General features: G+C 40.8%; 1 protein-coding gene across 10 annotated transcripts in view; it reads left to right on the plus strand.

The window, feature by feature from the left end:
- The window catches only part of kmt2ca (lysine (K)-specific methyltransferase 2Ca), a 424,137-nt gene that overhangs the window by 166,198 nt on the left and 233,237 nt on the right, over positions 1–24,702 (plus strand). For 9 of the 10 annotated variants that reach the window (XM_068008355.1, XM_068008384.1, XM_068008402.1 and 6 more), the window contains exons 6-7: positions 13,367–13,512; positions 14,543–14,652. In XM_068008355.1, the coding sequence (XP_067864456.1) occupies positions 13,367–13,512; positions 14,543–14,652 (256 nt within the window). The remainder of the gene's footprint in view (positions 1–13,366; positions 13,513–14,542; positions 14,653–24,702) is intronic. The other variant, XM_068008395.1, reaches the window with a different exon arrangement.

Genomic DNA, 24,702 nt, shown 5'->3' on the forward strand with positions numbered 1-24,702 from the left:
ACACAGATATGTGTATGATTGGTAGCATTTGAATTGAACAGTTGCGGAAATTAAACCTGGCTCTGGTTACTGTTTTATCAGCTTTTGAAATCTTTGAGCCAATGTGGGCTTTTCATACAGTTAGAGGCTTTGAGTAATCTTCGAAGTAAATTTATCTTAAATATGTAAGCCAATCTGATGTTGCCATAGTTGGCGAGAAGAACAATGTGTGGGCAGCAGGAAATGAATTAAGGCCTCAATGGGCATCAAGTCAATTAAGTTACTACAATAGCAAGCACGTATGAATTAAATGGAGAAGTAGGCAGCAGTGAATTAATAAATTCGTGGACCAGCAGACACACCAACAAATCAATGTATTAATGGAGCAGTCGATACAAATCAATAAATTAATGGGGCTGTCGACATACCAACAAATCATTGAATTACTGGAGCAATGCGAACAAATCAATAAATGAATGGAGTAGCAGCCACACTACCAAATCAGTGGACATTAGTGAATTTATACCCAATTTCTATTTTAGCTGGTGCTGTTTCCAACCCCCCAAGCCGTGCACTGACTTTTGCTAGTTACATTGCCACTTTAGTTTTTAAAGTTCGATGAGCAATTATTGTGTATTTACCAAATGTAAGCTAAAAGGATGCTTTTTAGTTTGCTATGGTACTTAAACTGTTAATACTAGATACTTGTATCACAGAATGAGTTTAAGTACTTCTAAATGAGATTTCTGATGTGCAGATTTAGTGATGGCTTAGCCACCATGAAAAATAGAGATACAGATAAGTAACGGGGTGAAGTTAGGGGAAAGAGTCTGATAGAGTCACGGGGTGCCAGAGAATAGATCAGGGGTTACGGGCCCAGAGTTTGCAGATCATGATGTGGAGCAATGCAAGGCTTGATGTGGTGGGATTGAGGCCAACCACTATCACCAGGGAAAACGAGAAGATGGGCACGCCTGAGGCCAGCCACTTGACCACCGAGAAAAGTATACAGGGGTCACTATGCCACTAAGTGGCAAGAAATCCTAGGGGGAACAGGGTGAAAAACATGAAAATAGAGTTAACGCTGCTATCATCCCTCCACTGTCTCTGTTGCTGTTGGACTGCCAGTTTTGGATGAACCCCCGATTTCCCCCAGTGGAACACCGAAGCCATCATCTGTGGTTCCCACTACAAACTCTGTACCCTTGTTATCAATTCCATTCCCCTCCCCCACCGCTGTAAAAGGTTTGATCACTCTTTTCACAATCATAGTATTATATTCAACCCCAAGCTGATCTTCCGACCCCAGATCCTCTCCATCACGAAGACCGCCTACTTCCACCTCTGTAACGTTGCCTGCCTCTGCCCCTGTTGGGTTTTTATGACCGTACGACAGCTTCATGGTCACTTTCGCAGATACCAGCTTTTTATATCCAGATTTTTAAAACTGAATTCCAATTCTCAAACCTTCATGGTGGGATTTGAACTCTTGTTCTCTGGGATAGTAGTCTAGGCCTCTGGATTACTAGTTATAAAACAGCCTATCCTCTGACTCATAATAAGCAACACCAATTAATAATACATATGTGGAGAATTTGAATTTCATTACCTTGTGGTGGGGATCGAAGGCAATGACAAATTCCTCTCCTTAGCCATCAACTCCATCCCTCTCCCTGGCCACTGTCTGAAGCTGAACCAGACAGTTCGCAACCTTGGCGTCATATTTGATCCTGAGATGAATTTCCGACCACATATCCGCTCCATCACCAAGACTGCCTACTTCTACCTCCGTCACATCGTCCATCTAACACCCCTGCCTCAGCTCATCTACTGAAACCCTCATGCTGCTGTTACTTCGAGACTTGACTATTCCAATGCTCTCCTGGCTGACCTCCCATCTACCATCCAAATGTTTTGATAATATTGGTTTGTTTGTGATGTTTACAATTAGATACATTTTGGTTGTATGATTGATTATTGATGGCCATACTGCAAAACGAATGACCTAAATATCATTAGGTTGAAAGCAGTTATTGAAAAGGACAAGGAACACTAAATTGGAATAGAGCTAATTTTAGTGAGTTGAAAAGGGATCTTGTAAAATGGCAATTGAACAATGGGAGGCCTTCAAGGAGGAGATGGTTCTAGTACTGAGTAGGCACATTCCGACGAGGGAGAAAGGAAGGGCATCCAAATCCAGAGCTCCCTGGATGACTAAAGGTATAGAGATTAAAATGAAACAAAAAGAGGAAGGCATACAAATGTAAAGTTCGTAATACAGTAGAGAACCAAGCTGAACACAAAGTACAGAGGAAAACTGAAAAAGGGAATAAGGGGGGCAAAGAGAATGTACAAGAAAAGATTAGTGGATAACATAAAAGGGAGCACTGAAATCTTTTATAAACATATTAAAGAATAAAAGGATAGTCAAAGGAAAGATGGGGCCAATTAAGGACCAAAAAGGAAATTATCTTGTGAAGGCAGAGGGTGTGGCTGAGGTATTAAATAAGTACTTTGCATCTGTTTTCACTAAAGAAGAGGATGCTGCCAATGTTACAATAAAGGAGGAGGGGGTAGAGAAATTGGATAGGATAAAAATAAAGAGGAAGTATTAACAAGGTTGGCAGTGCTCAAGATAGAAAAGTCACCCGGTCCAGATAGGATGCATCCTTGTATACTGAGGGAAGTGAGGGTGGAAATAGCAGAGGCTCTGGCCACAATGTTTCAATCCTCCTTGGATATGGGGACGGTACCAGAGGACTGGAGGGTTGCAGATGTTACATCTCTGTTCAAAAAAGGGGAAAGAGATAAACCAAGTAACTGCCAGTCAACCTAACATCAGGAGTGGGGAAACTTTTAGAGACCATAATCAGAGAAAAAATTAATTCTCATTTGGAAGAACAAGGGTTAATAAATGACAGCCAACACTGATTTGTTAAAGGCAAATCGCATCTGACTAACTTGGTTGAGTTCTTCGACAAAAAAAAGAGAGGGTTGATGAAGGTAGTGCAGTTCATGTGTATATGGACTTTAAAAAGACGTTTGATAAAGTGCAACATAATAGACTTGTTAGCAAAATTGAAGCTGGGATTAAAGGGACAATGGCAGCGTGGATACAAAATTGACTGAGACAGAAAGCAGAGAGTAGTGGTAAACGGTTGTTTATCAGTCTAAAGGGAAGTATACAGTGGTGTCCCCCAGGAGTTGGTGTTGGGACCACTGCTCTTTTTGATATATAAATAACCTGGACTTGAGTATAGAGGGCATAATTTCAAAGTTTACGGATGACACTGTAGCAAACAGTGAGGAGGAGGATAAATGATGAGATGCCGGTGATGGACTGGGATGGACAAATGTAAGGAATCTTACAACACCAGGTTATAGTCCAACAGTTTTATTTGAAAATCACCAAGCTTTCGGAGCTTACCTCCTTCGTCAGGTGACTGGTGAACAGACAGACTGGTGAAATGGGCAGACAGGTGATAGATGAAATTTAATGCAAGAAGTGTGAAGTGATGAATTTTGTGAGGAGAAATGAAAGGCAGTGTAAACTAAATGGTACAGTTTTAAAGGGGGTGTGGGAACAGAGACCTGGGGGTTCACATATACAAACTTTGAAGTGGGCAGGACAAGTGAGAAGGCTGTGAAAAAAGCATATGGAATCCTAGGCTTTATTAATAGAGGCAGAGGGTACAAAAGCAAGGAAGTTATGCTAAACCTTGTATAGATCACTGGTTAGACCTCAGTTAGAGTATTGTGTCCAATTCTGGGCACCATACTTCAGAAAATATGTCAAGGCCTTGGAGAGGGTGCAGAGGAGATTTACTGGAATGATACTAGGGATGAGTGAATTGAGTTATGTGGACAGATGAGAGAAGCTGGTATTGTTCTCAAGCAAAGAAGGTTAAAAGGAGATTTAATAGAGGTGTTCAAAATTATGAGGGGTTATGGTAGGGTAGATAGGGGAAAACAATTTCCACTAGTAGGAGGGTCGGTAACCAGAGGACCCAGATTTAAGATAATTGCCAAAAAAGGCCAGGGGGGGAGTTGAGATTTTTTTACTCAGCGAGTTATGATGATCTGGAATACATTACCTGACAGGGTGGTGGAAATGGATTCACTAGTAACTTTCAAAAGGGAATTGGATAAATACTTAAAGGAAAAAATTGCATGGTTATGGGGAAAGAACAGGGGAGTGGGACTAATTGGATAGCTCTTTCAAAGAGCCACCCAAGGCACAATGGGCTGTATGGCCTCCTTCAGTGCTGTATGATTCTATTCTATGAAATCCAAGACTAAAAGCTGCTGGAATACGTATGCTTTCATGTTTGTTAGCAAATCATTTAAAAGTTGATACTTCATGCAGTACCAATGGGCTTTGATGCTGACACGGTCAGCTTGTGGATTCCTTAAATTTTCCAATTAAAATTGCTAACCTGTTAATGTTCACCTTCAGTGATTTGTGTAGTGATGCTAAGTTTGTGAAGAATTTTGTTATGAATAGATCAGACAGCTGGCTGAGATCAGGAACTTTTCTTTCTATATTTATTCTCTGGATATGGGCATCGCTGGCATTTATTGCCCATCCCAAGTTGCCCTTGAGAAGGTGGTGGTGAGCTGCCTTCTTGAACCGCTGCAGTCCGTGTGGTGAATGTGCTGCCACAGTGCTGTTTGGTAGGGAGTTCTAGAATCTTGAATCTTGACCCAGGATGAAGGAACAGCAATATGTGTCCAAGTGAGGATGGCGTGTGACTTGGAGCGGCACTTGGAGGTGATGGTGTTCCCATGCAGCTGCTGCCCTTTTCCTTCTAGGTGGTGGAGATCACTGGTTTGGGGGGGTGCTGCTGAAGAAGCCTTGTCAACTTCCTGCAGTGCATCCTGTAGATAGCACACACTGTAACCACGGTGCGTCAGTGGTAGATGGTGTAGATGTTTAATCTGGTGGATGGGGTGACAATCAAGTGGACTGCTTTGTCCTAGAGAATGTCTAGCTTTTTGTGCTGTTGCAGCTTCACCAACCCAGGCAAATTGAGAGTATTCCATCACGCTCCTGACTTGTGTCCTGTAGGGGGTGGAGAGGCTTTGGGGAATCAAGGAGCTGATACACTTGCTGCAGAATACCTAGTCTCTCACGTGCTGTGGTAGCCACAGCATTTTTGTGGCTGATCCCGTTGAGATTGTGGTCAGTGGTAAATTCAGCAATGGTAATACCATTGAATGTCAGGGGGAGGTGGTTCGGCTCTCTATTGTTGGAAGTGGTCATTGCCTGGCACTTTTTTACTTGCCACTTATCAGCCCAAGCCTGGATATTGCCCAGGTCTTGCTGCATGCAGATGTGGACTGCTTCATAATCTGAGGAATTGCGAATGGAGCCAAACACTGTGCAATCATCAGCAAACAGCCCCACTTTTGAACTACATCTAAGAAATCGTAAGTGTGTGAACCTCTATCTTGTCACTCCGGCTCATTGGTTGAGATGGGAACAGGTTGGCCTTTAGTCTACTATTCTTTGTTAAAGGCTATCTGCTCATGTTTGTATGCTACCCAACGTCAAGGTATTAGCTACATTTAAGGAACCTAGGTAATTATAAAGTTCTCTGCTTATATTTGCTAAAATACGTGGTAGACTGGATTAAAATAAGGGTATATCATGCCCTACTTATTTTGTCTTCGGCGCAGATACCAGGCCTATGATGCACTGTTGTAACACATCCCAAGCGATCCGCTATTTTCGATAACTGTTGGAACGGAACTGAACTACATTTGTTTACTTGACATCCTGTTCATAAGTTTTCAGTGATGTTGAAATGTGATGATGTAACCTGTATTAGGAGCCAAATTGGATTTTGTCCAAGTCATAGCTTTGTTGTGTTGGAGAATTCTGGTTGGCCGCCAATTCTGGTTTCTTAGCAATAATCAAGGACGTGGTGCTTTGGGAAGGTGAGGGGAAACAAAGTAGAGAATGACATTAATATCGTAGCATATGTGTGATTTAAGAGCTGGAATATTTCAGGTGTCGATTTTTTTTTAATCCTCAGTACATCTATTTTTCCCTTCCTCTCACCATCTCTCAATTTTTCTCTCACACAAGTCCACTTGGACTGTGTATCAACTGTAGCTTAGAGTGCTGATCATCAGCTTCAAGGTCCCACTCGTTGTCACACTGCTTGGAGTGTGATCTGGGATGCTTACCTTTCAATTTCGTGCCTACACTGAAAAGAAACCCGATATGGGAACAAGGTCAGTTGCCAAGATCGTTTGTCGTACGGATTTTGTTCTAGTCAAAGCTTTGTTTCCGTGACCTGGTTCAACAATGGTGAAGGTTGGACAAAAGTACAAGGATACAGATTACTTTGTAGAGATAGAAAAGACAAACGTGGAGAGGGTGTAGCCGTTTAATGTGAAAGAGAATTTGAGTATAACACAGATTGCCCTATCTATATCTGGATTAAATAAGGTGGAAGGCCTGTGGAGAGGGATGAAAGGAAGGAAACTGACTGGCTGTCTGCTATAGACCACCAGGTCAGAAAGAACAGTGTCGTGAAATGAGGAAAGTGTGTCTTGGAGCAGCTGCAGTTCTTATGGGTAATTAAAATTTACCAGGGTTACATTGGGCAATCTGTAAAGGGTGCAGAGTAAAGACGGATTCTGGATTGTTCGATGGAACGCTTGTTCAGGGGACACATATGAGCAGGAGCTGTCCAACCTGATATTAAGTAACAACCTGGAGATGGTAGAGCAGGTCAGAGAACGCCTTAGCAACAATGACTGCAATATGGTGCATTTTAAAGATAGACATGATAGAATAGAAGAGGACTATAATGGAAACGTTCAACAGCACAGTTAGAGGGGAAAAACATGGTAGAAAAGCCCGTAATGTTTAAAAATCCGATACACAATACAGATAGATACATACCATAGGGAAGAAGAGCAACAGAGGGAAAAGACTCGCATTGGTAACATTATTGGAAGTAATGTGGGGAATGAGGGCAAAAGTAGATGGTTCCTAAAGTATAAAACAATTGGTAGCACAGTGGACCGAGATGCATTTAGAAACAAGGAGGTCAAGAAACTGGTCAGGAAAGCTAAAATTGAAAATGAGGTTAGGATAGCAAGCAAGATTAAAAATATATATTTTGCAACAAATAAGATATGTCTATTTCTATATATATATTGTGTATAAAAATAAAGGAAATGGTGGCACCATTGAAAGAAGAATAGTCTCTGGAGTGATTCCTTTGGCATATCACTTTCTCTGACCATAAGACCATAAGAGACAGGAGCAGAAGTAGGCCATTCGGCCCCTCGAGCCTGCTCCGCCATTTAATGAGATCATGGCTGATCTGATTTTTACTTCAACTCCACTTTCCTGCCCTTTCCCCATATCCTTTGACTCCCTTGATGATCAAAGGCTCACCACCACCTTCTCGAGGGCAATTAGGGATGGGCAATAAATGCTGGCCTTGCCAGCGACGCCCACATCCCATAAACGAATATTAAAAAAAATTGTCTAACTCAGCCTTGAATGTATTCAATGACTCAACCTCCACAGCTTTTTGGGGTAAAGAATTCCCAAGATTCACGACCCTCTGGGAGAAGAAATTCCTCCTCATTTCCGTCTTAAACGGGCGACCTCTTATTCTGAGACGATTCCCCCATGAGGGGTAACATCCTCTCAGCATCTACCCTATTGAGTCTCCTCAGAATCTTGTATGTTTCAATAAGATCTTCTCTTATCCTTCTAAACTCCAATGAGAATAGACCCAACCTGTTCAATCTTTCCTCATAAGACAACCCTTCCATACCCGGAATCAACCTAGTGAACTGCCTCCAATGCAAGTATGTCCTTCCTTAAATAAGGGCACCAGAACTGTACGCAGTACTCCAGGTGTGGTCTCACCAGCACCCTGTACAGTTGTAGCATGACTTCCCTTCTTTTATACTCCATCCCCCTAGAAATAAAGGCCAATATTGTGTTTGCCTTCCGGATTACCTGCTGCACTGTATGTTGACTCTGTGTTTCGTGTACGAGGACACCCAGATCCCTCTGTACCACAGCATTTCTCCATTCAAATAATTTGCTTTTTTATTTTTCCTCCCAAAGTGGATGACTTCCATATATTCCATCGGCCAAATTTTTGCCCATTAGCTTAACCTGTTAATATCCCTTTGCAGACACTTTGTGTCCTCATCACAACTTGCTTTTCCACCTATTTTTGTATCATCAGCAAATTTGGCCACAAGACACTCTGTTCCTTCATCCAAGTCATTGATATATATTGTAAATAGTTGAGGCTCCAGCACTGAGCCCTGCGGCACCCCACTAGTTACAGATTGCCATTTTGAAAATGACCCTTTTATCCAGACTCTGTTTTCTGTTAGTTAGCCAAGTTTCTATCCATGCCAGTATATTACCCCCAACACCATGAGCTCTTGTGCAGTAATCTTTTATGTGGCACCTTATCAAATGCCTTTTGGAAATCCAGATATACTGCATCCATTGGTTTCCCATTGTCCACCCTGCCCGTTACTTCCTCAAAGAACTCTAATAAATTTGTCAGACATTATTTCCCCGTCATAAAACCATGTTGATTCTCCTTGATTGTATTATGTATTCTCTGGTTTAACTAAATTTGACATGCTATCAAGTGGCCAACTGATAGTAAATATACTAAATAAATTCTCTGTTCACAATATGGACTGTCTCCCTGGCATGGATATTGCAGTTTCCAATGGGGATTGAGGAAGTAATAAAAACAATAGAAATTACAAATAAGCCAGCCACTGATGAACCGAAGAAAGACAAGTCACCAGACCTGGATATGCTTCACCCAAGACTACTTAAAGAAATGGCTAGTGAAATCGACCACATCCTTGCCACTATCTTTTGGGAATCATTAGAAATAAAAGTAGTTCCCAAAGGATTGGAAAAAAGCTACCTTCACACCAATCTATTGGGATAGGGATGACTAGAAAAACTACCAGTGAGCCTAACATCCATTGTTGGTAAAATATTAGAGGGTATTCTGAAAGATATGCTGAGAAAGATTTAGCGTGGATTCATGAGTTGGAGGTCTTGCCGAACAAATTTTCTGTAGTTCTTGAAGTGATGAACCTTGTTGACAACAGCAATTCTGTAGATATGATGTGTTACTTTTGAATTTCATGAAGGCTTTTGGTATTGTGTCACACATAATTTGTCCACAAAGGAGGAAGGCAATGAAAGGAGGCAAACTTTTGAGGTGGATTAAAAAATGGCTAGACCAGTGAAAGCAAAGGCAAAATATCACTGATGCTGGAAATCTGAAAATCTGAAATAAAAACAGAAAATGCTGGAGAAGCTCAACAAATCAGGCCTGAAATGTTAACTGTTTCTTTCTCCACAGATGCTGCCTGACTTGTTCAACTTCTCCAGCATTTTCTGTTTTTATTTCAGTGAAAGCAAAGGGCGGTTGGCAATGAAGTGATCATTAGCAGGATGCCATAGGTATCGGTGCTGGGGCTTTTGCTATTTACAGTGTAGTCAAATTATTTGGAGCTGGGGGCAGAAACCAAGCTTCCTAAGTTTGCAGATACCAAATAGTTCATGGGACTTAAAACAATAGGGAAAAGGCAAAAAGTATTCTGGATAAGTTGGATAGATGGGACGATGAGTGTCAAATAGCATTTCATATGGACAAATGCAAGGTAATGTGACTAGGGAAGAGAAATAAATAGTGGAATAATAAACTAAATGGCTCTAGACTACAGATTGCATCACTGGAGTGTGATCTGGGGATATTGGTGAATAGTTTATTGAAAGTAACAGTGCAACGTACAGCAGTTTGTGATTTCCACAAACTCTAGAACCAAGGGACACTGGCTTAAACTTGGAAGAGGAAACCAACAGTTTAAATCTAAGCACTTTATGTACTACCCAAGAGGCAGTGGAGGCACATAGTGTGAAAATAATTTGAAAGAATTGGATAAATATTTGAAGCATTAGGCGACTAAAGAGTATTAGTTTTTGGGACCGGCTAGTCCTGTACTTCACTTTGAGAGACATCTAACGTAGCAGCATCATTGATGTCAGGCAAGTCTCTTCTGGGAGCTAACATAAGCCTGGGACAAAGATAATATTGACATATTTAGGCACTGTATATCAATGGCCTTGATATTGTGCATTACAAGGCCTAGCACCCCTATGGCTCAGAGTATTGCCAAGAAGGATATGCTAGTATATATAAATAAACATTGCATCTAGGATGCATTTTTGTCTCACACTCGCAGATTTCTGTATTGCAATTGCAGCTGGCTTGCTCAAATTTCCATTAAGCTGAAGTGGTTTGTAACTATGATGTAATAATTGTTAAAATTTACAAGAAAATGGTTAAGTTTACAGTAGCATTTACTGTACTTGAAATGCCTGTAATAATGTTTTATGCCAGAGACCTGTGGCTACGAGAGAAGCTCGAGTCTAGACTTAATGCAAGTTCCCAAACTCATCACTGTTAGCTGAAGAGACTTAAATTACCAAAATAAAGCTTCCAGCATGCATAACCTCTAGAAATCGACAGCGGAATGTGCCAGCTTTCATAGAACTAAGACTTGCTGTTTGTAATCCCTCTCCTCTTCTCCGGAAAGCCATGTTAGGTGCATTTAAGTTAATTGGGAAGTTTTTTTTTGTCTAACACATCAAAGGTAAGGTAGAGCATGAATTCTTCCACTTTTTCTATGGTAATTTTTGAAAGTAAAAATGATGTACACTTTATGCTGGCTGATCTGCCTTACATTTAGTCAGCAAATTCGGGCAAGACCTAGTGGAATATTCAGTTGAAGTGGGGTTAGAGGCAAGGAACAATTAGATCAGGTGATGTAGATCTATTTGTCATTTTTGAAAATTATATGTTATTTTTATATAATTGATTTTTATATTGTATATAGTTAAATATTATAACATACAGTCATTTGGGAAGCAGAGAAATAGTGTTGGTTGGACCATAGGTGTTTCTCTGCAGTACAGGTTAAGGAGCTGGGAACGACAGAACTAGGTGCTGCAGCACAACTACTGATGAGAGGATGTAATTACAGCGTGGCAAGTTTATATCTGCACCACTGTAAATGTGGAAAGTGGAATTTATAACCACAAGAACTGCAGCAGTTCAAGGAGAAGGCCCACCACCACCTTCACAGGGCAGGCATCCTAGGGATGGAGAATAATTGTGGCCTTGCCAGTAATGCTCACATCCAGAGAACAGTTTCTTTTTAAAAGTGCATGCAGATATAAAATTGTAATATATTAATAGTTTAAAGATGTTTTGGTAATAAGTTGCAGAGATATTTGGTAAAAAAGGAAAGATGCAAATTAGTTTATCTTTGAAGCTTTACATATTTCCTGGCATTCTCTACAAAAATACATAACCTTAAACAAAAATTTACAATGAATGTAAAGAGCTGCACCCGTGTATTGCATGCAGAGATTTATTTATTTCTACCTACGATGGCTGAGGAAAATACTGTTTACATTTCCAGGAAACAATCAAAAAATACTTCACTGTCTGGGGAGATTTCATACAAAGTTATTTCCAAATTCTTTCACTGAAACTGTATACCCTTCCACACCCAGTACCTTTCCCCTTACAATAGTATAACCATTGTTGGAATCAAGGGAGATTTGCTAGTATATTATAAAGTCTTGAGCCCTGTCATGCATCAGACATCATACTTCGGTGCAATGCAAAACACGCGGTTGACATGCAGCCTAAAACTTTGAGGACTTTTGAATCTGTAAAATTCCTTCACCAAACAAACTTCTTAACTTATCAATTAGATTGTGGCCTGAAAGGACACAGCTCTACCTTAATAGCAGAATAATACATAGTGCATTACATGATATAACACACCTGCCTTACAGGATCAACACCATGAGAGAATTGCGCCTCTTATTTCATGTGTTGGGGATGCTCGCTGATGATTGCAGTGTTCAGCACCATTCGCAAACCCTCAAATAATGAAGCAGTCCAAGCCCGCATGCAGCAAGACCTGGACAACATCCAGGCTTGGGCTTATAAGTGGCAAGTAACATTCGGGCCAGGCAATGACCATCTCCAACAAGAGAGAGTCTAATCACCTCCCCTTGATATTCAACTGCATTACCATCGCCGAATCCCCCACCATCAACATCCTGGGGGTCACCATTGACCAGAAACTTAACTGGACCAGCCATATAAATACTGTGGCTACAAGAGCAGGTCAGAGGCTGGGTATTCTGTGGCGAGTGACTCACCTCCTGACTCCCCAAAGCCTTTCCACCATCTACAAGGCACAAGTCAGGAGTGTGATGGAATACTCTCCACTTGCCTGGATGAGTGTAGCTCCAACAACACTCAGAAGCTCGACACCATCCAGGACAAAGCAGCCCACTTGATTGGCACCCCATCCACCACCTTAAACATTCACTCCCTTCATCACCGGCGCACTGTGGCTGCAGTGTGTACCATCCACAGGATGCACAACAGCAACTCGCCAAGGCTTCTTCGACAGCACCTCCCAAACCCGCGACCTGTACCACCTATAAGGACAAGAGCAGCAGGCACGTGGGAACAACACCACCTGCACCTTCTCCTCCAAGTCACACACCATTCCGACTTGGAAATATATCGCTGTTCCTTGATCGTCGCTGGGTCAAAATCCTGGAACTGCCTTCCCAATAGCACTGTGGGAGAAGCTTCACCACACGGACTGCAGCAGTTCAAGAAGGCGGCTCACCACCACCTTCTCGAGGGCAATTAGGGATGGGCAATAAATGCCGGCCTCGCCAGCGACGCCCACATCCCACAAACGGATAATTTTAAAAAAAACTGTCACTAGTCTTCATTGCAGTGTGGTACATCTGTCTTATAAGAAAGATAAATGTGAAGTGATCATGGTATGTCCATTGTCTTTTTAACTCTCAATTGTCTTCTCACACTTATTGATTCAGTCTCTGCTATATCTGTGAAAGTGTCAAGATTTCTGCAAAAAGAAATTTCTGAAAATAACCCTTCAACAAATACAATTTATTTGTATTCAGAATATTTTACTTTTTGATATAATTGGCCAGTTGCTTTTTTGAAATGATGGCATTAGCCAGCAAAATAATCTTCAGTGAATCAGCTGAGAAATGGAGGATTTGTGCCTGCTATACAGATTATACTTTAATATGCAGCAAATGTATTTGTTTTATAAAGTCCTGTTGATAAGTTCTCAACTGTTCACCATGTCAATTGTGCAGAGTGCACTTCAACTCACTGCTCAAATGGTTTCATTATTGCTTTGCAGAATGTACAGTCACAAAATTGAAACTTTAACAAAAATTGAATCTTAAAACAAAAATATATTGAATTACTTCTCTTCTGTTTTGCACCAGGTCTCCTTGCAACACTGCAGATCCTCTGTCTACATGTATTAATGTTCCAGTGACCTCTGAAGAACAGACAAGCAGATACTGGGATGAACTCAGTCAAGTTGGCCTTCCTGATGATATTGATGTCCAGGCCTTATTTGAACCTTCAGGTATTAGAAGCACAGACACATTATTCTCTCCATGTTTATCTACTTCCCTCTTAATTTTGTAATTGACTTGGACTTGATAGCCACTTGTGGTAACGTATTCCATATTCTAATAACCCTTTGTGTGACAAAAATTCTTCCAATCTCCTCTTTGTCCTTTCAGTACCAAGATCAAGTTTATATCTTTTCGTTAGTGATTCACAAACTAGTGGAAATAATCTTTCACTACTCGTCTTAACTCTTTCAAAATTAATCAACTATGATCTGCCTGTCACAAATCCATGTTGATTGCACCTGATTAGCCCATACCTTTATTAAAGCGTTCACAAATGAGGTCTGAAGTAATCCTGTGTTATTTTGTTATAGATGGTGACATGCAGAATATTTTATCATTTGAGAGGATGGTATAGCAAAGATGAGTTGAGGTTTTTGTTGCATCCATAAAAATTATTTCCACTATGGAAAAAATGTTTTAAAGCAGTTCTATTTGTCTTTTTATAAAGTATGGGATGTTCAGCAATCTATTGTATCAGGGTGTGTGCGTGCTTTGTATATCAATATTGTCTAGGCCTATTCCTGGAGAACCAGAGTGTCTCTGCTAACGATGTACATGGTGTTTTACAGTGCTGGATGTACAATTCACCATTATGGCCCAGAATTATAACTAGAATGGTCGGTACTTACCAATGGCGGTCCAGCATGGTGCGATGTAGAAGCTTTACCTCCCAGCTCAAAAGATCTCCATGAACCTCCATGTGTACCACCAGGCAACTGGTGGTACCATCATTCAATAACTGTAACTGTAGTGTCACACAGGTCATGTTTGCATCTTGCTCAGCCCTAAAGTAATGCATAGTTATCAATAGATGTAAAATAACTAATTTTTAAGGTAGACCAGAAATAAGACCTCCAAAGAGATAGTTTAACAATGTTTTGGGAAATATGTACGAAGGTAAGTCCATGAAATGTGAATTATTTAAAATTCAGAATAAAATATTCTCTCTCATGTATATTCTTAATTTTTGGTTAACAGGTCACTGTTGGCTTCACCATTGTTGTGCAGCATGGTCTTCTGGAGTGTGCCAGACAAAGGAACAGGTACTAGTGAATGTGGACAAAGCAGTTGTCTCAGGGATTACAGAGGTGAGTTGAAACTTCAGGGAAGAAGAAGGAAATCAACCTAATAGAACTGTGGCCTTATTTTTGCAAGCTGTTACCATCTGTTGGGGGTGGAGGAGGGAGGACTTCTGAACAAAATTTACGAAATGAAGACTGCGCTGCTGCTGCTGCTGCTGCATGTGAGCAGTTTACAGTGTTCGGAATGTAAAGTCAGCAGTTGTGTCTGGTGCCTGAAACTTCCAGAAATGCATCTAGAAATGTAGGTTTTGTCTCATGACTGTTTGATTAATAACATTTACAGTGATGAACTAGGTCTGAATCTTCCTTTCAGTCCTAATTTATCCCTATAAATGGGATGGCACTTGGAGCAGCTGAAAACTTGATAGCAGCAAAACTTTGGGGCTGTCAAACAGTTAAAAGGAAATCCACAAATAGCAAAACTCCTACAAGTTTTGTTGTCAGAGTTAAATGACGTTCGTAACAACAGATTACAGTTAAGCAAAACATTTATCACTTCAACAAAAAAACTGCTTTTATTTTAAACCTTTGCACAACATGGATATCAAGCAATAAACATTTACAAAACTCAACAAATACACTATAAATAGACTTTATATGGGTGTTTCATTGTACCAATGAACTCCAGAAATAACATAAGTAGACATGTTGGCTGAATAAGCTTTAGAATGCTTCAGTAAAAACTGATTTTTAAAAAAAAGAGAAATTCCTTCTGCGTCAAGGTGTTGGTAACATTTTCAGATCTGCCAGACTAGCTTCTGTGGATCAGGAGACTAGATAAAGTGGTGCCTTGGGCCCCTGAAAATATTTGTCAGTTTCTGAATACTGTGATGGATAATGCCAATGGTAAAGGTCAGTTGTGGCAGAAATGCTTGCTCATCTTAGCGACTAAAAGGTCAGAATACAGTGGAGGCGGTAATTGTGAGCTATTTTGCACCGTGTTCATCGGTCTTCAGTCATGATTTTTCAGCTTTATTGGAGGTGTTATCAAAATCCTATTGACAACCTGCTTATTAACTGAGACACAAAATGTCAGTGTTATTCAGGATCTGAGGCTATAATGCAGTGACGTGTTCTGGCTAATGGATTGAGTAAATGGACAAAAAAATGGACAGTATGAAAGTCGTGTAAATTCTTCAGTCGTGACCTCGCTTTCCTAGTTGCTCGTGCAGCCTGAATAGAATGTGCACAAACTTGGCCTGCTGTTCGACCCACAGCTGAGCATTAAACCCCCTATCCTGTATCACCGAGGCTGCCTACTTGCACCTTTGTTGATTCCCTTCGTCCCTACCTCACCCCTGTTGGTCTTGGTGGAGTATTGTGTGCAGTTTTGGACTCCTTACCTAAGAAAGGATGTCCTTGCCATAGAGAGGGAGTGCAGTGAAGGTTCACCAGACTGATTCCTGGGATGGCAGAACTGTCGTATGAGGAGAGATTGGGTCGACTAGGCCTGTATTCACTCGAGTTTAGAAGAATGAGAGGGGATCTCATTGAAACATATAAAATTCTGACAGGACTAGACAGTGCAGGGAGGATGTTTCCCCTGGCTGGGGGGGGTCCAGAACGAGGGGTCACAGTCTGAGGATACGGGGTAGGACATTTAGGACTGAGATGAGGAGAAATTTCTTCACTCAGAGGTTAGTGAACCTGTGGAATTCTCTCCCACAGAAGGCTGTGGAGGCCATGTCACTGAATATATTTAAGAAGGAGCTAGATAGATTTCTAGACGCAAAAGGCATCATGGGGTTTGGGGAGAGAGCAGGATTATGGTATTGAGATAGAGGATCAGCCATGATCATATTGAATGGCGGAGCAGGCTCAAAGGGCCGAATGGCCTACTCCTGCTCCTATTTTCTATGTTTCTATGTTGCTGCTTCCATATCCTTATACAATCTTTTGTCTCGCCTAAACTCAATTTCTACCATGTCCTTCTCACTGGCCTGTCAACGTATAACCATTCCATCAATATTGCCTTGTCCAGATCTTTGCTTCCTACAACCTGAATTGCATTAATTCTCGGGCAACTACCACCTCTATCCTCGATGACCTACACTGACTGTAAACTTCTCCCCCTTTTGGCAATGGCTTAACCCTTTTCACCAGTGTAATCCTAGGTTTAGATATGGACTAACCACATGACTTGGCATTCACATAGGTATGTTTTAGTACTGTTTACTGTAAACTTTTTTTTGCTACACGGTTACTTTTACAGCTGCAGCATTTTGGAGGAGGAAAAATATTCTCATTTTATTGCATTCTTGTAAATTAACTCTAGGCATGCTGTGGAGGAGTCTGCTTGTGCACGTGCTTTTGCACTGTGGGGCCCCCGAAAAGTATACTCCTTTGGCAACAACCCCTGCCTTTTTTTTTCCTGCCAGTTTTTGCCTCTCTCCATCTCCTCTCTTAGAGGCATTGACTCTTTGCTTGGGTCTGGTTCTTTGAGTGCCAGTTGCCCACCACTACTTCACCTAATTTCCCATTGTTCATCTGAATATCAGCAGGTTGTTCAACTACAGCAGAACCGCCTGACCCTGTCCTCACCTGATATCCACACAAGACCACTGTCAGCGTTGGTCACTGGTTAATGGACAGGAAGGAGAACCCTGGTTGTTTTTTTCCCTCCTCCCTCCTCCTCCTCCCTACCCTAAGGAAGTTGTGGCCAGTTCCAGACCCTCTGCTACTGCTGCTCCAGCTGAGATTAAGTAACTCAGCATGAAACTGGGACCTAATGGCCTCTGTGGCTTCGTACAACAGTGGACAGTACGTGAGATAGCTCACAGGAAAATAAAGCTACTTCTGCATGCTTGGTTTCATTGGTCAGAACATTGAATGCAGGAGTTGGGATGTCTTGTTGAAGTTGTACAGGGCATTGGTGAGGCCACACTTGGAGTACTGTGTACAGTTCTCGTCACCCTATTATAGAAAGGATATTATTAAACTAGAAAGAGTGCAGAAAAGATTTACTTGGATGCTACCGGGACGTGATGGTTTGACTTACAGGGAGAGGTTAGACAGACTGGGACTTTTTTCCCTGGAGAGTAGGAGGTTAAGGGGTGATCTTATAGAAGTCTATAAAATAATGAGGGGCATAGATAAGGTCGATAGTCAAAATCTTTTCCCAAAGGTAGGGGAGTCTATAACGAGGGGGCATAGATTTAAGGTGAGAGGGGAGAGATACAAAAGGGTCCAGAGGGGCAATTTTTTCACTCGAAGGGTGGTGAGTGTCTGGAACGAGCTGCCAGAGGCAGTAGTAGAGGCGGGTACAATTTTGTCTTTTAAAAAGCATTTGGACAGTTACATGGGTAAGATGGGTATAGAGGGATATGGGCCAAGTGCAGGCAATTGGGACTAGCTTAGTGGTATAAACTGGGCGACATGGACATGTTGGGCCGAAGGGCCTGTTTCCATGTTGTAACTTCTATGATTCTGGCACTTGTGTTTTTCAGATATCAATAATAAAAACATTGGTGCTTATTTCAGTATGGCAATGCATGAGACAATTCCTTAAACTGCCCAACTCGGGTCCAGTAATTTCCTTGAACCCACTGAGTGTATAAGGGTTAATACGTTTATTTTGAAAAAAATTGCTTGCTGTTTATTTAACCATTAGGACTCTGTGCAATTCTGAGCATGGTCACAACTTGTCAAGGGAAAAGTTAATATTTGAATAATTATTACAATAACTAGGTGTTGCAATTATTCAAACAATAATTTTGTATAATGCCCACTTATAATGCAGTGGCTAACAAGAGAAATTAAAGATAGTATTAAATCAAAGGAAGAGGCATATAAAGTTGCCAGAAAAAGCAGTAAGCCTGAGGATTGGGAACATTTTAGAATTCAGCAAAGGAGGACCAAGAAATTGATAAAGAAAGGAAAAATAGAATATGAGAGTAAACTAGCAAGAAACATAAAAATGGACTGTAAAAGCTTCTATAGGTATGTTAAAAGGAGAAGACAGGCGAAGGCAAATGTGGGCCCCTTACAGACACAGACGGGAGAATTTCTAATGGGGAATAAGGAAATGGCAAAGAAATTAAACAAATACTTTGAGTCTGTCTTCATGGAAGAAGGCACAAAAAACCTCCCAGAAATACTAGAGAACCAAGGGTCTGGCGAGAATGAGGAACTGAAAGAAATTAGTATTAGTTTAAAAAAAATAGTACTAGAGAAATTAATGGGACTGAAAGTCAATAAATCCCAAGGACCTGATGGTCGACATCCCAGGGTTTTGAAAGAGCTGGCTATTGAGATAGTGGATGCATTGGTTGTCATCTTCCAAAATCCTATAGATTCTGGAACGGTTCCTGCAGATTGGAGGGTAGCAAATGTAACCCCACTGTTTAGCATTTGGCAGAGTCAACATGGATTTATGAAAAGGAAATCATGTTTGACAAACCTATTGGAGTTCTTTGCGGATGTAACTGGTAGAATAGATGAGGGGGAACCGGTGGATGTGGTGTATTTGGATTTCCAGAAGGCTTTCAATAAGGTGCCACACAGGAGGTTGGTGAACAAAGTTAGAGCACATGGAATTGGGGGTAGTATACTGGCATGGATTGAGAATTGGCTAACGGACAGAAAACAGAGAGTAGGAATAAACGGGTCTTTTTCAGGTTGGTAGACTGTGACTAGTAGGGTACCGCAGGAGTCGGTGCTTGGACCCCAGCTATTCATAATCTATATTCTGATGACACAAAACTAGGTGGGGTTGTGAGGAGGATGCAAAGAGGCTTCAAGTGGATATGGACAGGCTAAGTGAGTGGGCAAGAACATGGCAGATGGAATATAATGTGGAAAAATGTGAAGTCATCCACTTTGGTAGGAAAAACAGAAATGCAGAGTATTTTTTAAATGGTGAGAGTGGGAAATGTTGATGTTCAAAGGGACCTTGAGTGTCCTTGTACATGAGTCACTGAAAGCTAACATGCTTTGGTGCAGCAAGCAATTAGGAAGGCCTTTATTACAAGAGGATTTGAGTACAGGAGTAAAGATGTCTTACTGCAATTGCATAGGGACTTGGTGAGACCGCACCTGGAGTATTGTGTACAATTTTGGTCGCCTTACCTAAGAAAGGATATACTTGCCATAGAGGGAGTGCAATGAAGGTTCACCAGACTGATTCCTAGGATGGTGGGATTGTTGTATGAGGAGAGATTGAGTATACTGAGCCTGTATTCTCGAGAGTTTAGAAGAATGAGAGGTGATCTCATTGAAACATACAAAATTCTTACAGGGCTCGACAGGGTAGATGCAAGGAGGATGTTTCCCCTGGCTGGGGAGTCTAGAACCAGGGGTCACAGTCTCAGAATAAGGAGTAGGCCATTTAGGACTGAGATGAGGAGAAATTTCTTCACTGAGGGTGGTGAATCTTTGGAATTCTCTACCCCAGAGGGCTGTGGAGGCTCAGTCATTGAGTACGTTCAAAACAGAGATCGATAGATTTCTAGATATTAAAGGCATCAAGGGATATGGGGATGGTGCAGGAAAATGGCGTTGAGGTAGAAGATCAGCCATGATCTTGTTGAATGGCGGAGCAGGCTCAAGGGGCAGGATGGCCTACTCCTGCTCCTATTTCTTCTGTGCATAATGGGTATAAGGACATAAGAAAATTAGCCCCAACAAAGTTCTTTCTTATCCAAACTTCCCCATTCTGTGCAGTTTTCACCCTTTAATTTTCTTGAAGCTTGTTACTGCTTAGCAGCAGTGTTGTTAATGCTGCAGGTCTTAAAATGTATTTCAACAGCTAATGAAAACATGACAGTTTGCAGCTACGTGAAAATAAAACCAGTTGGGTTCAGAGCTCTGCTATCCCTATTGCATGTAGAATTCTCACTGACAGATGGTGCAGAAAAACATTTGTTTAATACATCCTTAGGCTGTTGGGGGTTGGGGGTGGGGGGAAGGGTGAGCGAGATGGGGAAAGAAAAGAAAGGACTTGGTGTGATCATTAAAATGTCATCACGTGTAAGAATATGAGGTGTAAACAGTTTGGTGTTGGGCATACAATATTGCTGTAGGGCTTCAAGAGCTTAAGCTTATTTGATGTAACAGCTTTCAAATGGTACAGCAGACAGAATCCTGTTGGACCATATAGAGTGACTTTTAAGTTAAATCAAATTATACACATCTTCTGCTCTATGTCCGAACCTCCTGATTCATTTCATGTGCTCGTAACACCAATGCATTTTTTTTTAATGACTCCCTTGATAGAAGAAACGAATGAAGTCCCCTCATTTAAAACCTGCATGTCTTGCAGCGAAGGTGTTCTACAGGGACTCCAATGTATTTAAAAATCTGTTTGAAGATTGCTGTAGAAATCCATTTGTGAATGGCTGTGCTGGGTGCCAGTTGGCACAGTGCTGTTGTACTGTGCTTTGCTGTTAAGTATGTTTACTGTGCTTGAGTACAGTTGATTTATCAATATTGTTTTCAGAGAAGTAATTTTCTTTTTTTAAAAAAGAAAAGTGCTTCTCTTATTTTTCAAATAAATATCCCATGATAATTTGAAGCTTTACAATGATTTGCTTCCATGATTTATATTCATTATTAAAAGAATATTTTATATTCTAGAGGATTTTTCTGATGCTAATTTTCACAGCAATGTAGCAGTCTTGGCATCAAAATGTGTGTAAGCATTAATATTGTCATGTTTTCTGATGTGGATTTTATACAGTGCTTGAGTTCCTGACCCTCCCCCTTACCTTGTTGTTGCCAACACTCTCTGTTCTGGCTCATGCATGAATAATGGCCACATGAGTGAGGAACTGGTGGGAGACCAGAGCCTGTGGAAATATACTAGTGAGAAGTGAATGCTTTCGGAAGAGAGAAATAGAAAATTGGCAAGAAAGAGAAACTTAGGGGGTGGGGGAATTGAAACAAAACTTTCCAATTTTTTCCTCCTAACGGTGGCTATTGGTGCAGGTCTAACAGCTCCACAAGCTCTGGGCATGCTCAAGTTGGCATTCTTTGTGTGCTAGCCTAGTCCATTGTGGGAAGAACCTCGATCAGCAGTGTACACACATGCTTTCCAGCAGGAACCACTGATACTGATCGGGAATGATAACCGTGGTTAATGCTGCTGCCCCCTATTGCTAAAACCCTAGACTGTAGGGGCAGAGAGCAATTATAGCCACCTCAACTGAGATCAGTCAACCCAGCACAAACCAGATATTGAACCTGAGACCACCTTGGTCTGTACATCTCATTTCCACACTAGATGGTTGCATCTAGCAACTGAGCTGTCAGGGCAGCTTTATGATACCTTTAAAAAAAATAGCAAAATTGTTGATTGTAGAACAGTGGTGTGTAAACTTAGATGAGGTCTTTTTGCATTGTAGAAAGGTAGAACTATTGTTTAAGTTCCTTGCCTTGCTCTTCGTGGCATAGTTGTCTTGACCAAATGGCCAGCTGCAATCATTTTACAATTATATTTTCCTTGCCTTAACCTCTAATCATTCATCACTTAGATGCTTGTTCCACATTTAACTTCCTTTGACTTGACCTAATAACCACAAAATGTTACCAAAATAAGTATAAAATAATGCCAGTAGGATAAAGGAGAGTTCCCTCTTGAATACATTGTATCCCCATTGTTCCGCCATGTTGCCAGTTAACATCGCTGCATCGTTCCAAGTGCAGTTAGTCCAGTTTGCTTTAACAAACTAAATTCAAACTGAAAAGCTGCACACAGGCCTGCTTGACTGCAATCTTCTTGTAACTTAATTTTGCTTATTGGGCCTTCAGAAAACAACTTGGAAGGGGTGGGTGTCGGTGGTGGGGGGGGAAGTCAGATGTTTATACCAACTAATCAGAATTTGGCTTTATTTACTTCGTAATTTAAAAAAAACAAAGTTTTCTCTGAATTTCACAGTGCAAACTCTTGTGGGAAGCATCCTATCCTATTCATGGTAGATTACTAAGGAGGCATCAGAGATGCCACCAGAAATATTTTATAATCAGTTAATCAGCACACTTGCTGCAGCTGCTCATATGCCCAACTTTACTTCTGAGTGAAGTATATGTGGTGAATAGTCACAAACTGTGTTTATAATTGATGAATGCTTCCGGTGACCTGTTTGTTTCCCCTCCTCCAATCTACGATCACAAAGTTAAAATAACTCCCTTAAGGGTACAGCTGACAAAAGCCAATTTTTAATTCACAATAGTCTGTCTATCCGAAGTCTCTTCAAAAAAGGTACAGTACAGAAAATTTCCCGATTTGACACATAGCAATAAACTGCAATGCATTATCACTCAAAGAAACCAGGAAAGACGGCAAAAAAATACCATTTGACCTACCGAATCCCATTGCCATACCATGAACGCAAGGTGCAAAATTGATTTTGCCTCTTGAGGAAAAATGGGCACTATATTGGGGGCAAGAATAAAAATGAAGTGTTATATCCGACGTTAACACATTCTCCAAAAAGAGGTCCCACATGAATCTTCCACAGCAGATTTGTTTTCTGAAAAATCTAGTGGGAACCATATAAAAAAAATTCTAATCCCATTATACATAGTGTGTCTACATAGTTGCACTGATATCAGTTCAGTCACTGTATTGGAAGAGGATGTGGAAGTTTTACCAGTGGTGTTCTACCACTTTCATATCTGTTCTCTTCTACTTAAGAACATAGCACAGTAACACAATGCAAGTTTGTTTGTATTAAGTTTGCAATAGTTCTTCTGGTAAGCTGTCCCACACCATTGAAACCCAGTTTATTTTTGACTGCACATGGGAGTTTCAGGGGACAAACCTAGGGACAGTACATTGCTAAACAACTCAGACTATCAGATTACAATGACCTGAAAAATCAAATCCGCAGTCTTTATAGACTATCAGCTTTAAATTCTACAACTCATGGTCCCCAGAGCAATGCGTGAAAGCACATCAGTAAAAATGTACAGGACAAAAAAGTTGCTGACAGCAAACTTCCCACGCAGCCCTCCCTCTTATCCAAAACACAAAGAAATGTAATGGAGCATTTGAAAACCACAATCTCTTGATTCTAAAGTATTATCGTGATGATCTATACCAGTGTTTTGTGTCATATGTTTGGGAGATTAAACATTTGGTTTTAGTTTTTTTTTTAAAAAGCTTCATGAATATAACCTACATCACCTAACTATTGTGACAGTAATCTGATAAAAAGTAATTGTTTTTGATACTGTAAAATTGCAACAAGAGAGCGCACTCAAATTCTTACTGTTGACAAAACATCTTTCCTTAATTGAATAAAGCACTAAATCCAGTCCATTAATTAGAGAATAGACTCCTCCATCAAATGATAAAGGAAAGGACTTGCATTTGTGTAACACCTTTCATGACCTCAGGATGCCCAAAAGTGTTTTACAGCCTATGAAGTACTTTTTGAAGTGTAGTCACTGTTGTAATGTAGGAAATGCAGCCACCAATTTGTGGAGAGAAAAACAGAGTTGACCTTTCAGGTCGATGACCTTTCATCAGAACCTGTTTTAGTGATGTTGGTTGAGGGATAAAGATTAGCCAGGACACCGGGAGAACTCCCCGGCTCTAATTCGAATAGTGCCATGGGATCTTTTGCATCCCTGAGGGGGCCTTAGTTTAACATCTTCATCCAGAAGATGGCTGCACTCTGTAATGCTTTACTGAAGTGTCAACCTAGATTATGTGCTCAAGTGTCTGGAATGGGATTTGAACTCAGTCTTCTGACTTGGAGGCGAGAGTGTTACCACTGAGCCAAGGCAAACAATTCTATTCTGGAGCCGAATAAAAAGCAAACTTACAGTTGTATATCGGGGAAAACAAATCATTGATCCTATAATGATTTCAATATGGAGCTCTTGCTTTCTATAAATTGACTACAAATTAAAACTAATATGATATAATTTAATAAGTGTTGGGTACAAGAATGAACTCATGACAAACCCCCTGAGCTCTCAATATATTATACCATAATGCACACCCCATTAGTCTACTCCTCTTCATACTCCTACAACCTGTGTTCAGTTTTAATTAATTTAGCTCAAAAACATCTATTTGAATCCTCACACTCGCCATAGATGACAATACTA

This window comes from Heptranchias perlo, chromosome 2, assembly GCF_035084215.1.
Source record: "Heptranchias perlo isolate sHepPer1 chromosome 2, sHepPer1.hap1, whole genome shotgun sequence".
In the NCBI taxonomy this organism is placed as follows: domain Eukaryota; kingdom Metazoa; phylum Chordata; class Chondrichthyes; order Hexanchiformes; family Hexanchidae; genus Heptranchias; species Heptranchias perlo.